General features: G+C 52.7%; 3 protein-coding genes across 3 annotated transcripts in view; 2 read left to right on the top strand and 1 right to left on the bottom strand.

Moving 5' to 3' along the window:
* The window catches only part of LOC309384775 (zinc finger protein 202-like), a 152686-nt gene that overhangs the window by 118527 nt on the left and 18994 nt on the right, over positions 1 to 15165 (top strand). The gene's annotated exons all lie outside the window — the stretch shown is intronic.
* LOC309384780 (zinc finger protein 287-like) overlaps positions 1 to 15165 on the bottom strand; it is a 34423-nt gene that overhangs the window by 8375 nt on the left and 10883 nt on the right. The window lies entirely within an intron of this gene.
* On the top strand, positions 6009 to 10527 carry LOC309384434 (H-2 class II histocompatibility antigen, E-S beta chain-like; the record flags this gene model as incomplete). Its single annotated transcript, XM_081937995.1, has 5 exons — positions 6009 to 6093; positions 6383 to 6655; positions 9694 to 9975; positions 10132 to 10245; positions 10439 to 10527. The coding sequence occupies 5 exons, from the start codon at positions 6009 to 6011 to the stop codon at positions 10525 to 10527; spliced, it is 843 nt and encodes a 280-aa protein (XP_081794121.1).

Here is a 15165-nt window from a genome sequence, read left to right as displayed (position 1 = left end):
AAACCAGACGGATCAGTCCGCATCTGCGCGGACTATAAATGCACAATTAATGTCGCACTACAACAAAGCGCATATCCTGTGCCTGTAGTACAGCACTTATTGCACTCGTTGGGGCCAGGAAAGGTATTTGCAAAATTAGACATGGCACAAGCTTACCAGCAGCTGCCCGTTGATAGCGCCACAGCGGAGGCCCAAACTATAGTGACGCATAGAGGAGCATTCAAATGCAACCGGCTACAATTCGGTGTGAGTATTGCTCCAGGATTGTTCCAGAGCGTCATGGAACGACTTTTGCAAGGGATACCGGGAGTCGTCCCCTATTTTGACGACAACTTGGTGTCCGCTGCAAACGAGGAGCAATTAAATAAAAGAGTCAGAACTGTTTTGGCCAGAATCAGAGAAAAGGGTCTCCGCCTCAAAAAGGAAAAATGCCAAATTAACGTTCCTAGTGTAGAATTCCTGGGTTATAGAATCGATGGTCAGGGAATACACCCCACTTCAAAGAAAATTAAGGCGATCCAGGACGCCCCCACACCACGAAATCAGACCGAGTTGCAGGCCTTCCTCGGACTACTTAACTTCTACAGCGTTTTTCTGAGACAGAAGGCGACCGTTGCTGAGCCACTACACCGTCTACTCCAGAGGAACACACCATGGAAATGGGGACGATCCGAAGCAGCAGCTTTTGCCGGAGTAAAGCGCCTGCTCACCACTGACTCACTGTTAGTCCAATACAGCCAGACACTACCGCTGGTATTGACCTGCGACGCATCACCTTTTGGAGTCGGCGCAGTCCTCAGCCACCGGATGCCCGACGGAAAAGAAGCACCCATCGCCTTCTACTCCAGGACTCTTTCATCGGCCGAGAGGAATTACAGCCAGATGGACAGGGAAGCGCTAGCTGCTGTAGCTGGAGTAAAACGTTTCCACGAATACCTCTACGGCCGCGATTTTGAACTGATTACAGATCACAAACCGCTGTTGGGACTTTTGGCGGGAAACCGCCCCACTCCAGTATCCCTTTCTCCACGCATGACCAGGTGGACTGTTTTCCTGGCTGCGTACTCATACAAATTAATTCATCGACCGGGTTCCACTCTAGGACACGCAGACGCACTCAGCCGTTGCCCACTACCGGACCTTTTGCCAGACCCCACTCCCGAAGTACCGGTGCTGCTCATTGATTGTTTGGACTCAGGACCGGTTTCTTCCTACGATGTTGCAAGGTTTTCTTCTAAAGATATGTTAATAAAGCAAGTTCAAACTTGGGTTTGGAGGGGGTGGCCGAAGGGAAACGTGGGCCCGGAATTCAAAGTGTTTTGGTCAAAACGGGACGAACTATCAGTGTTACAAGGTTGCTTATTGTGGGGGGATCGAGTTGTTATTCCGTATGCTTTACGTAGGAATGTATTAGATGCTTTACATGTGGGTCATCCGGGGATTGTTAGGATGAAGGCGTTAGCAAGAAGTTACGTTTGGTGGCCAAACACGGACAAAGAAATAGAGGAATGGGTGGCCACTTGCGACCCATGTCAGGAATCGAGACCAGCACCCCCGGAAGCGCCCGCCACAGAATGGGAGAAGCCTAAAGCACCCTGGTCGCGAATACACATCGACTTCACAGGGCCATTCCAAGGTCAGACTTTCCTTATAGTTGTGGATGCATACTCGAAATGGCTAGAAGTAGTCCTAATGACTTCAACCACGGCAGAGGCAGTCATTAAGGTTCTACGGCGACTTTTCGCCACTCATGGCTTGCCCGACCTCCTGGTCTCCGATAACGGGCCCCAGTTCACGGCCATGCAATTTGAGACATATCTAGCAGGTCAGGGAATTCGGCACGCCCTCGTCGCGCCATTCCATCCGGCGTCAAATGGACAGGCGGAGAGAATGGTGCGATTCGCAAAAGAGGCCCTCGCTAGGATGGGTCCAGGTGATTGGCAAACACGCATTGACCATTACCTCCTAATTCAGCATATTACCCCAAGCGCAACGACGGGTAGGAGCCCCGCTGAACTACTCATGGGCCGCCGTCTACGGTCTCACCTGGACCGTCTTCACCCAAATTACTCTGCCACAGCACCCCCAGACTCCACAAGCAAAATTCGGACCTTTAGCATAGGGGATTCAGTATACGCCCACAACTATGCAGGGGGAACATTGTGGATGCCGGCAAAGGTCATTGGCATCACGGGTCCACGATCGTATCTGTTGGAACTGGAAGATGGGCGGAACTGGAAAAGGCACATCGATCAACTTCGAGGTCGCCTAGCACACTCAGACCTTCGAACCGAGGACGAGAGCTACCTACCAATGCAAAGTCAGCCACTCGAGAGCCCCAATACAGAGAACTACGACACCTGCGAGCCCAGGTCTGAACAAGAGATCGAGCACGAAGCAAAGCAACCCCCAAGCAACATAACCGAGCAGACTCCGGAACGCCCTAGCAACGAAGGCACGAAACCCCCCGAACGAGAAACAGAAAAAGCATCCGATCCTGCAACCACTTCTAACCAACCCGAACTGCGACGCTCCTCCCGAGTAAGGCAAACTCCAACATACCTAAAAGACTATGTTACTAACCGCAACGTTCCGTCTAGGAGGGGAGGGGTGTTAGATATTAACATATATCGGAGGAAGTCTCCTCTCTGGTCCGCTGCTACAGCGGGAAACAGGTATCGCTCTGATTGGTCGAGAGGCGTACCCGAGTACTATAAAAGGGGAACCCTCAGGCCACAGAGCAAGCTGGATCACTACTACTATTAATAAAGAGCTGTTAAGTCACTTCGTGTCCGCAGTCTGTTCTCTCGTTGCCCAGATCTAACAGGTTGTGTCGGTGTCTCCCTCTTCCTTTGGACAATTTCGTTGTATTTATTTTGTACAATGACAATAAAGGCTATGCTATACACCAGCTGCATGTTTCCTCCACATTAGACCTCTTCAGCTGCAACTTCCAGTCCTGGGTTTCTCTTTTATCCCCTGATAGTGTCGGCAAGAAAAACAGGTCCAGTTCCAAGAAGGGAATAAAATGGAGGCTGCTTAAGAAAGGTGGTTTATTGACGGGCAGAACCAAGAACGGCCTGAAGTTGGAAGAGAACAGAGCTGGGACCTTGGGGGTCATCTAGTCCAGCCCCCTGCTCGTTTCAGGGACCATCGCTGACAAATGGCTGTCCAGTCTCTTCTTAAAAGCCTCCAGTGTTGGAGGATTTAAAACCTCTGGTGGCAAGGAGTTCCACCGGTTAATTCTTCCTCCAAGGGTGAAAAAGAATGAAAAGGAGCCTTTGGGTTCAGGAGCGGAAACTCCTGGGGAAAAGCTCCAGATCTGCCCTTTTTATACGGGGAGAATTTCTTCCAAAATGTTACTTTATATCTTTTTTTTTCCCCTACAGAAAAAAAGTATAGATTCTTATACGGCTTGAGGTTGTGCAAACATAACAGATGAACAGAGCTTGAAGGCACCTTGGGGGTCATCTAGCCCAACCCCTGTCGAAGGAAGGAGGGAGAAGCGGAGGAGAAACGGCCAAACTTTTAATCCAGGATCTCCGGTCGGGGCCGCTTTGCCAGGAAAAGGGGGACAACCTGACCCACAGAAAACATTTGGGGTTGCGGGGCTGGAAACCGCAAGGGACCCGTTCGTCCAGACGTTCCGACCAAGCCAGACGCGTGTTTAAACGATGGAAATCGCCTTTTTTCTCCCCCGAAGTGGCGCCTTTTCCCCGCTTATGGCTTTCCGTGGCTTCCCTCCCGTTTGGACCGTGTGTGTCTGTGTGCGACACCCAAGTCCTTGCTATCCCCCCCACTTGCCCCGGTCATCCAGCGCAGCAGCTGCGTGTCCGGCCAGATGCTTCCAGCCCCAGAGGAGGAATGGGGGGTGGGGCGAGGGGGAAGAAGGTTTTTTCTTGGACTTTTGAGCTGAGAGGGGCCAGAACGAGCTGAAGCACCAATGGGAATTCTCCCTGCTCTAGCGTCATCAGTCTCCGGGCAGAGTCCTTTGTGACTTCACCTGAAGGAGGAAGGAGAGTTTGAAGCAGAGAATGAAACTGAAAGTGGGGTTGGGATCCCTTCAGTCTGGGGGGGGGGCTGCAGCTCAAGGGGAGGGGGTTCTGGGCAGGCCAAGAAGGGACCCTCCATTTTCTTTGCTCTCTTCTCAGTTAGACTTTCCTCTGTGTGCATGGGGTGACGGTGGGGGTGGACTAGATGTCTGCTTAGGTTCCCAACCTGTCAAACTGGGAGCTTGGTCCTTCTCGGGCTCTTTCGAGCTAATTCGGGGGAGGGGAGCGTCCCTGAAACGGGGACCTGGGTGGTGGGGCTGACTATGGAGGAGAAGGGGACGAATCCCCCAGGAGCAGCGGAGGGAGGGGCTACTCCAGAGGAAGGGCCTGGTGGGTCGTGAGATCAGACGGTCAGCCCCCCCCCCCTTCCCGGGCATCCCCCAGAGGCAGAGGGGGCAGCCCCACAGTTAGGGAGGGGCTGGGAGGCCAAAGGGCTGCAGTTGAAAGAGGCCGAATTCAGGAAAGGCTCGTTCTCCAAGATTCCTCGGGGAAAAATCTCTTTTTTTCATAGTCTGAGTATCTCAAAGATGGTCTCTGGCTTCTCTGGGGTGCCAGTCCCCCCCCCCACTCTGGGCATGAATCCAGATTGGAGCTCCCCCCCCCCCCCAAGAGCTGCCTGGTCTCCACGGCCCTTGCTATGGAGCGGAGCCCATGGTGCTGGGGTGGGAGTCCTGGGGCCGGTCTCCGAGTGGGACATTTTTCCAAAGAGGAAGGAAGAAAGGAAGGAAGGAAGAAAAGGAGGGAAGGATTTCCCCTTTCCCACCTTCTGATTTCCCCCCTCCCCCACTGAGATCAACAACAGCCGTTCCTGCCCTGGTTTAGCTGAGGGTTTTCTGTGGCTTCCCTTCGGATTGGGGGGTTTCTATGACACCCAAGTCTTCCCTGCTATGGGGCGTGCCTCCCCTTTCTCATCCAGCGCAGTAACTCTTCCACGGCAGAAATCTTCACATGCAAAAGGAACGGTGCGCGCTTCCAGCCCCAGGGGAACTATCGGGGTCTGAATTGAGGGGGGGGCGGCTTTTTCCCCGGACTTTGGAGTCGGGAGGAGCCAGGACGAGCGGCAGCACCAATGGAATGTCTCCCTGCTTGAGCGTCATCAGTCTCCGGGCAGAGTCCTTTGTGACTTCACCCGATGGAGGAGAGTTCGTTCCGCGGAGAAAGTGAGATGGGGGATCCGTGTAGGTCAAGTAGGGACTTCATGCCAGCCCTAGAAGTGACACCCCACCCCTTTCTTTGCTATCTTCACGATTCTCAGCCAGGGATTCCCGTTTCTTCCCCTCTTATCCCCCCTTCCCCCAATTGAGATCAACAACAGCCATTCTTGAACCAAAAAACGAGCTGCCATTTGAAAACCCTCCGGCAATCCCTTTGGCAGGAAAGGGAGCAAAAGGCAGAATGTTCCGGTGGGGACGGGGGACAGTGATCCCACGTGTTAAGGGAGGGACACTCCCACCGAAGAAATATGTGCGTGCGTGCGTGCGCGTGTGAAGGCGCCCGAGGATCCCCCCCCCAAATGAACCAGCCAAGAGACGCCCCCAATTCCTCGCTGGCTGGGGGCTGCAGCACCTTCCCTTCTCTCATCCACTGCAGCCCCACTCCACGCCGGATGGGAGGGGGAGTCCATACTCCCCTCCAGGGCTGGCATGACCCCCCCCCTTGAGCCGCAGCCCCTGAAGACTGAAAGGAAACCCCCAAACTGCCACTTTCTCCGCTTCTCTCTCTGCGCGGAACTATCTCCTCCATCGGGTGAAGTCGAGGGAGACTCTGGCCGGAGACCGATGACGCTGCAGAGGGGAGAATTTCCATTGGTCCTTCCGCTTTCCCAATTTCGAAATTCGAGGAAAACGCCCCCTGCCCCCCCACCCCCTAAATCGATACCCACCGATTCCGCCTCTGGGGCCGGGAGCATAGGCGTCTTTCTCCTCTCCCTTTGGAGGCGCTTGTGGGGCAGCATCCATGGGCTCTGCGGGGCTCCCCCTGATGCTGCTGGTGGGGGCGCTGGCCCGGATCCCCGGAAGCGAAGGGGGGAAAGAGACCCCCGGTAAAGAGGCGCCTGGGCGGGGGAGGAGCGGGGTTGGGAAGGACCCCTGGAGGGGGAAAGAAAGCTGCTGGTCTCCAGAGCCTCCAATAGCCTCGATCTCCGCCTGGTCTCCCTTCCCTTCCTCCCCACACCACCCTCAGGAGGACGGAGAGGGAGCCCCCCCTTCCAAGATTGAGGGAGCTCGTGCGGGGGAGGAAAGGGGCTGGGAGGGGCCATCAGTGACCCCACGATCAGTGAACGGTGGTGAAGGTAAGGGAAACCCACCACTGCCTTCTCCTCCTCCCCGCAGCCCATTTCCTGGTCCAGGAGAAGTATGAGTGCCGCTTCCTCAACGGGACGCACCGACTGCGGTTCTTGTACAGGCAGATCTACGACCGGCAGGAGTCCGTCCACTTCGACAGCGACCCCGGGCAATTTGTGGCCGCCATGGAGTTCGGGCAGGGGAATGCGGCCAAGTGGAACAGAGATGAGCAGCTTCTGCAGGACGCGAAGGCCGAAGTGGATTACTTCTGCCGATACAACTATGAGACTCTCCAGGGCAGCCCTGTGATTAGCCAGAGAGGTGAGTCCCGAGGAGGGGGGGGGAGGCTGCGAGTTCCAGGGAGGGGATCCTGGCACCCTCTTTCCTCTCCTTTATTGAGATTCTCCCGGATGATGATTTCGTCCTTATTTATTCTCAGCTCTCACATTTACAAGATCATCCTCTAAGTATAATTCCCAGAATGATTCCTTTTCGATCAAGGTCTAAGACATTATTATGAGCTGGGATAGCCATAACAACAATCCATGAGAACTGATCGGTGACTAAGAAACAGGGTCTGTTGTCAGCTATGTGAGGCTGCTGGGAGCCTGGCCGTGGCTTAGCTTAACTGGTCTCTATAAATATAAGTTCTGTGCTTATAGCTTCTATGCTTTTGAATTCTGAGTTCTTGCTTCTTGTTATTGTACTTGCTACAAGATCTGCATGGGTATTGTATATGTGCATCATGTTTCATATTATTGTATAAAAATAAGTTTCTTCTATAAATGAATCCTGCTGAATTATTTATTTCTGTGCTGGATGAAAGCTGCAAACGCTAACATTTTCTTCCCAAGGCCCAAAGTCTTTTCCTGCTCGGAAACTGGGATCCTTAGATCCATCCAAGGGATCCACTCAAGTATGATTTAATGTCCAGCAAGATCTCGCTCCTGCCAAAGATACTGTATACTGTAGATATAATTTATATATTCATCAACTTTTAAAACTCTTAAGAGGATCCTGGGCAAACAATCAGCAACTGATTGTCTGTTGGATCAGCCTTCTGACGATCAGCTGTTTCAGGCTGCATGGATTGCCATATCCTATTGCCCCCTCCACGTGTTCTGCTTTTAGCCTCCAGGCCACCCATTTTCCACCTGTTCCGGGTGGTGGGGATCAGAATGGGCGGAAAATGGGGCATGCAGAGGCCAAAAATGGGGCACATGGAGGTGGCATTAGGCAATGGCACTCCCTGCAGCCTGAAACAGCTGATGCTCTTGAGGCCAACAGACAATCACCTACTTGTGCTAATTAAGCTGTGCTGAAGCTGAAACTGAAACAAGCTGTTTGCTGTTTGCTGCAAGGAGGCATATTGCTGGGAGGCAGAGGCCAAAGGGTGGGGGCCAGTGGGTGGGTGGGACTACATTTGGTGTATAAGGCGCACCCTAATTTTCACCCTCTTTTAGGGGGGGGAGTGTGTCTTATACTCTGAAAAATATGGTAATTGTTCACCACTTTAACAAACTAAGAGTCTCTTTTCCTGGATTTTCTTTTTTTTCCTTTTTAAAATTAGGGCCTAAATAAAACAGGAATCTTCTCATCCAGCTCCAGTCACTTGTCCATTTGCACTGCTCCTGCACTTTCTTTGTTACCTCGGCTGTCCCAGCTTCATGGCAGCTGGGTGGATAAGAGGGAGGAAACCCTGAGTCAAGCGGAACAGTTGAGGCTCTCTGCGACCTACAGGGCACAGGAGCGCAGAGACCCTCTCTTTATGGCCAATATTGCCATGATGTCAGCCAAAAAATCCCCTTTGTGTAATTTTAATTCTATATGTCATAATAATTGTACTAATTTCTTTTGACTGATTGGGTTTCAGAGGCCAAGCATTGTGCAAATCAAGGATTTCAGCTACACATTTTGCAATTTGGTCTTTCCAGGGAAGTTTTACTCCTTTGATGGAAACTGAAAAAACCTTTAAGGAATCATTACTTAAGAATTGCTTAAGCCTGATGTTCCCATTGTGAGCCCAAGCTCTCCAAAAATAATGTGTCACCACAAAATGAAATAAGATGTATCATGCCCTGTCAGGGGAAATTTCACCCTGAGATAATGAGGTCTAGACCGTCGGCTTTCCTAAAAAGTATATCTTCAGAAAAAGCTAAAATAAAAACCCGAGAACATGTTCTAATGAAAAAACCAGAACTTTTAATATGAAAATAAAATGAAATAAAACAAACCTATCTAATTGTTACATTTTGGCAAGAGCAATTGTCGCCCACCTTCTTGGCAGACGAACAGAAGAACAAAAGTAAAGAAGTCTCTGGAATGTGTGATGTATTATGAAATGTGTTAAGAAGCATGCACAGTAAATCATTGCTGATAAGGCCTATGACCTGCGCAGTAATTATTCAGTTCAGCTAGCAAACAATTAACGCAGTGACATGCCCCCACTGGAGTCTGAATCTGTGGAGGAAGATGAGATGGAACAAGAACTGACGGAGAGCAAGAGGACAGCCTCTGTTGGCCTTGGAAGGAATGGGGGAAGGGCAGGGTCAGTCCAGGCAAGGCTTTTTGGAGTTAGTAAGGTCTGCAGGCAGGAAGGAAGAGAGCTCAGATGAGCAGCAAGAACCACTCCCTCCTGATGCAAGAGCTTGGAGAGTGCAGAGAAGGCGTGATCAGCTCAGACGGAGCAGGCCACTCACGAGGAGAGTGCCCTGCCCAGCTTCACCAGGCTGACCTGGAGAAGGAGACTTAAGGAGACGCTGTGGGTAAGGGGCATTTGTCAGGAACAAACGCTGAGTTCCTTAAGTGTTGTGTGCTGATTTTTTATCTTGCCAGGAATCCTTGAATTCCTGTGTGGCATTCTGGACATTAGCTGGATCTTTTGCTCCCTGAACTCCTTGCTTTGCTCTTGTTTTGCCAAATACATTTGGGAGTTATGGCCGTGCAGCCTTGATGCGGATAGCGCTGGGCTAGTTGCAACCAGAGGCTCTTTGAGGTTTGCGTGGGGTTTTCTTATCACTCTGCTCAGGGACCTGCCATGGGAGCGTTTGGGGGGAGGTTTGGAGCACTAAAGCTGCCCATTTGAACTGACAGCTGTTTGGGTTATCCCTATGTCGCCGTGCCCTGGGCCATTCACAAGATGTTTCCTCTACAAGATGGAAACAGCTACACCCTAAGAGAGAAAGGCTTGGGGGAGGGGCTGCAATTCACAGCTAGAAGTGCACAACTTTCAGTTATTTGTGCAATTTTGGCAAATAAATTCAATAAATGAACGAACTAACTAACTAACCAACTGCAAACCTGGCCTTGGTCTTCTGTTCTGTGTCTCTCATGTGCCTCCTTCCCCTCCTTCCCTCCAGCCAAGCCCACCGTCACCATCTCCCCCACCAAGATGGAACCGGATTCCCCCAACACCATCCTCCTCTGCACCGCGATAGGCTTTTACCCCGTGAAGATCGAGATCCAGTGGCTGAAGAACAGCCAGGAGGAGAAGGAGGGCGTGGCCTATGGGGAGGAGCTCCAGAACGGGGACTGGACCTACCAGCTGCAGGTGATGCTGGAGACCCAGCCCCAGCGAGGAGACGTCTACACTTGCAAAGTGGAGCACGCCAGCCTGGAGGCCCCCATCACCGTCCAGTGGGGTAAGCCCCTCCCCTCCCTCCCCTCCTGCTCTGGGGACCCCATCCTGCCCAGAGATGGGGGAAAGACCCTCCCTGTAGAGGGAAACAGAATGAACCCTCTTGGGGTAAGGTGGGCCCGATCCTCCTGCTCAGGTGAGGCTCCTTCTCCTTCCCCAGAGCCCCGTTCCTCCAGCTCTGCCAAGAGCAAACTCTGTACGGGGATAATGGGAGCTGTGATAGGAGTGGCCTTCTTTGCGTTGGGGCTCTTCTCCTACCTGAAGAGCAAGAAAGGTGAGTCTGGGGGGATGGAGGAGAGGTTGTGGGGAGAGGACCATCTAGGGGAGGCCTCTCATCAAGCTCAGCAGGTGGCCAAGAGGGTCTCCTTGAGGAATGTTTCTGGGAATTTCTGCTATCAATGGGAAGGGGGACCCCCTGAGTCCTGCAGCCCATGAAGGGTCCTAATTGGGTCTTTTTCTCCTTTCAGTCACTCCCATCCAACCTCCTGCAGATGAGTTTCTCCTCTTCCTCCCTCACCTGAACCCCTCCCCCCACAAAAGTTATCAGGGCTTTTAAAAAGTCTCTAATTATTCCTTTCTAATCGAAGCCACCTTGAAGTGACCCCACAAAGCAACCTTGCTTTGCATGAGGCAAATTTGTGACATTTTGCGTAGCTTCTCCTTATAGACACACACACAAATGTGATGCAATGCAACACAAAAACACACAAAAATTAAAATCTCACCCAGGAAGTGAGTGAGATTGAGGAAGGGAAGGGGGGAAGGGAAGGAGGGGCCATTTAGCACATCAGGGGGACGGAGAGTGAACACTCCGAATTTGTGACTTTATCTTCCCAATCCTCCTATTTTGTCATTTCACATAAGTTGTGACAAAACACACCAGGCTCTCTTCTCTGCTGCCACCCCTATCTTAGCTCCAGCTTCTTAGTTATTCTGAAATTTCTGAAGGGGGGGGAGGCAGGAAGGAGGACTCCCCTCTTGATTAACCCCCCCAACTAGGCCGATTAGGCAAAATTTGGAAATTCCCTGGAGACTAGATGGGGGGGGGTCGCTGGCCCTTTGCCCCCTTTTCCTCTCTGAAAGGGATGGGGAATTCTCCCTCCCACCTGTCCTGGCCAATAACCCGTCCCTCCCTGTGTGAGTCTACCTGGGGGCTGCAGGGGAGGGAGGGAGGGAGGGAGGGAGTCCACCCTGTGTTTTTCCTGCAGGCCCTCTGAAAATATCTCCCTTCCCTCGATTGAGGCCTCCCCTGCCTCTGGATTGACCACCCCAGTTGCTTTGGGTCCGAAGCCAGAACTGGTTTGGGAAGAGGGTGGGTGGATCCCAAGGGGGAGAAGGGGCAGGACCCCCTCCTCAATTTCTCTAAGCCCTGCCAGATGGAGGGGGCCCCTTGGAGACCCTCTATTTCTGCTCCCCCTGATTGCTTTGAAGCTGCTGGAGCCGGAGGATCTCCTGGAGTCGGCCGGGGCCTCTTCCTCCAGCATTTGAGCCAGTTTGAACCCTTTGTCTCCACACAAAGAGCCCAAAGGGGGAGAATTTGGGCCCTTTGGGCCTTGAGTGACATTTATCCAACCCTCCATCGCTTTGTTTTCTGGGCTCTCCAGAGTCTCCTCGGGAGTCAGAAAGGGCCCCTTCAGCCGCTTCCAGTGGGCCAGAGGACCAAGGGTCTGCTCCACCTGGAGGCTCAGCCATGGGACGGAGGAGGGAAGTCCCTGAGCTGCCCTGATGAAGAATGGAGGCTTGTTGCCTGCTGGATCCTGGCCAGTTCCTCAGTTCCGCTTCAGAAGAGCCCAACGCTTCAGGCTGGGGAAGCGGAACCCAAGCGCCTCTGCGGCTGTTGGGGGTCGGAGGAAGAAACTGTGTGTGTGTGTGTGTCTGCGGATGGCAGAGAGAACTCAGAGAAAAGCACAGTATTTCAGAGGGGGGAGGAAGCATGAAAGGAGCCCAGAGGTTCTGCCTGGGTCAGGTGAGAGCTGGACGCCCCACAGAGGCTGCCTGGATATCTGGGGCTGACTTTGTGCGACTGGCTGTGTCCAGATACACAACTGTGGGGCAGATCCGGACTCTGCTGTCTCTTTCAGCTGCAGGGGGTGGACTTGGCTCTGGCCTGCTGAGGCTGGTGCTGGGCTGGGGTGCGTGGGTGGGGGAGTTTGATCACTCCAACCCCTCATCCCTGGAAAGGATCCAGGCCAAGAATCTGGAATTGAGGATCTGTTTAACTCGCCTTTGGGTAACTAAGCGGAACTCCAATCTCACGCAAAGACTAGAAAATATGTTTTTTATGGATGTAGTGAAAGATGTGCACAAGAAAGGGAATGTCTATCTTGGGGATAATATTGGGGCAGGGGGAGGAGAAGGTTTCCAGACTTTAATGGTTGATGCTATAGTCATATACTTGAGAGTATAGGATTACTGTAGTTCGCAGAATTTCTATTAAAATTTCAGGTTATATATTATAAATTATATTGTTTGGTTTGATATACATCCATCCATCCTTCTACCCTTCCTGTTAGATCAGGGCAATGAGAGGACAGACTCCAGACATGAAGGCAACAACAGCTCTTTATTAGCAGTCAAGTGTGTACAATCCAGCAACTGTGAGGTCTGACAGCTCCCCCTTTATAGGGAGCTGTCAGGCCTCTCAACCAATCAGGTTAACCCAGGCTTCCCGCCTAAATGGAGGACTGGAGTGGAAACCTCTATAACTATTTACAATATCTAACACTCCTCCCCTCTTAGTTGGAGTGTTCCTACTGGTTACGTAGTCTTTGAGATAGGCGGGTCTTTGCCTGATTCGCTCAGACCTGCGCAGTTCATTTTGAACTGGTTCGTGGAGCAGGTCGGAGGGACCTCTGTGCTCCTCTGCTCCAGGCGATGGAAGTTGCTGGAACTTACCCCTGGCCGCGGCTGGAGTCCTTGGAGCTTGTTCGCTTGGGGCTCGATGTGGGCTGGCGACAAAGTCAGGTATGTTTACCGATTCGTTCGGGTTTGAGAATTCTGTAGAAGGAGTGACTGGTTGCTCTTTTTGAGTGGAGCCTTGGTCAGTTGGCGTCAGAGTTTCGTCTGGTGCCCTAAGATTGGAGTGGGTTAGGCGACCGCGGAGTTGGTCAATGTGCCTCCTCCAATTTCTACCATTCTCTAGCTCCAAGAGATAGGAGCGAGGCCCGGTGATGCCTATCACCGTGGCAGGAATCCACAGAGTCCCCCCTGCATAGTTGTGGGTGTATACTGAATCCCCTATGCTAAAAGTTCCGAATTTTGCTGGTAGAGTCTGGGGGCGATGTGGCAGAGTAGTTTGGGTGTAGCCGGTCTAAGTGGGACCTTAGCCGGCGACCCATGAGAAGCTCGGCTGGGCTTCTCCCTGTGGTAGCGCTTGGCGTGATATGCTGAATTAAGAGATAATGATCGATGCGTGTTTGCCAATCACCTGGGCCCATCCTATTGAGGGCTTCTTTTGCTGAGCGCACCATTCTCTCCGCCTGTCCATTGGAGGCCGGGTAGAATGGCGCAACGAGGGCATGCCGAATTCCCTGGCTAGCTAGGTAGGTCTCGAAGTGCATGGCCGTAAATTGGGGCCCGTTGTCAGAGACCAAGACATCGGGCAGACCGTGCATGGCGAACAGGCGCCGTAGCACCTTGATGACCGCCTCTGCCGTGGTAGAGGTCATCAGGGCTACCTCTAACCATTTCGAATGTGCGTCAACAACTATTAGGAAGGTCTGGCCGTGAACTGGGCCAGCGAAATCTATGTGCACCCTAGACCATGGTGCTTGAGGGCGCTCCCACTCCTTAGCGGGCGCCTCTGGAGGGGCTGGTCTGGATTCCTGACAGGGTATGCAAGTGGCCACCCACTCTTCTATTTCCCTGTCCATGTTAGGCCACCAGACGTAGCTCCTGGCCAATGCCTTCATCCTGACAATGCCAGGGTGCCCCGCATGGAAAGATTCCAATACTGAACGGCGCAGTTTGTGAGGAACAACCCCCACAGAAGGCAACCTTTTAACACAGACAATTCATCACGTTTGGTATAAAACGATTTAAACTCAGCCCCAACAGGCCCCTTGGGCCACCCCCTCCATACCCAGTTAAGCACTTGCTTGATAAGTGAGTCCTTCGCCGAAAGGCGGGCAACGTCTGTAGAGGAGACCGGTCCAGAGTCCAAACAGTCTATGAGGAGGACCGGGGTCTCCGGAGTGGGGTCTGCAAGCAGTTCAGGCAGGGGGCAGCGGCTGAGTGCGTCGGCGTGACCGAGCGAGGAGCCGGGGCGATGAACGAGTTTGTACGAGTAGGCAGCCAGGAAAACAGTCCACCTGGTCATACGTGGGGATAGGGACACCGGGGTGGGTCGGTCCCCAGCCAGCAGCCCCAGCAGTGGCTTGTGATCGGTGACAAGCTCGAAGTCTCGCCCGTAGAGGTACTCGTGGAACCGCTTGACTCCCGCTATAGCAGCCAAGGCTTCCCTGTCCAATTGACTATAGTTTCTTTCAGCGGGAGACAAGGTACGCGAGTAGTAGGCGATGGGGGCTTTGGTTCCATTAGGCAGTCTGTGGCTGTGGACCGCGCCGACGCCGAACGGTGAGGCGTCGCAAGTTAGGACCAGTGGTAGCGTTTGGCTATACTGGACCAGCAGGGAGTCCATTGTCAGGAGGCGCTTGATGGCGGCGAAAGCGGCGGCCTCTGCTCGTCCCCAGGTCCACTTGGCATTTTTGGCTAGCAACCGGTGTAGAGGTTCAGCAACTGTCGCTTTCTGCTTGAGAAAGACGCTGTAGAAGTTAAGGAGCCCGAGGAAGGCTTGAAACTCGGTCTGTGTGCGAGGTGTAGGGGCGTCCTGAATAGCTTTTACTTTTTGGGATGTCGGGTGGATCCCAGAACCATCAATCATGTACTCTAGGAACTCTACCCTGGGCACATTAATTTGGCATTTTTCTTTCTTGAGGCGGAGACCCTTTTCGCGAATTCTTGTCAAAACAGCCCTAACGCGTTTTAAAAGCTGCGCCTCATTTCCAGCCGATACCAATATGTCGTCAAAATAGGGGACGACTCCTGGTATCCCCTGCAAAAGCCGTTCCATGACGCTTTGGAACAGTCCAGGGGCGATACTAACACCGAATTGTAGGCGGTTGCATTTGAATGCACCCCTATGCGTCACAATAGTCTGGGCCTCCGCCGTGGCGCCATCTACAGGCAACTGTTG

This window comes from Natrix helvetica (assembly GCF_964273705.1).
Source record: "Natrix helvetica genome assembly, chromosome: 1".
NCBI classification, from domain to species: Eukaryota; Metazoa; Chordata; class Lepidosauria; order Squamata; family Natricidae; genus Natrix; species Natrix helvetica.
This window is presented reverse-complemented; position numbering and strand designations above follow the sequence as displayed.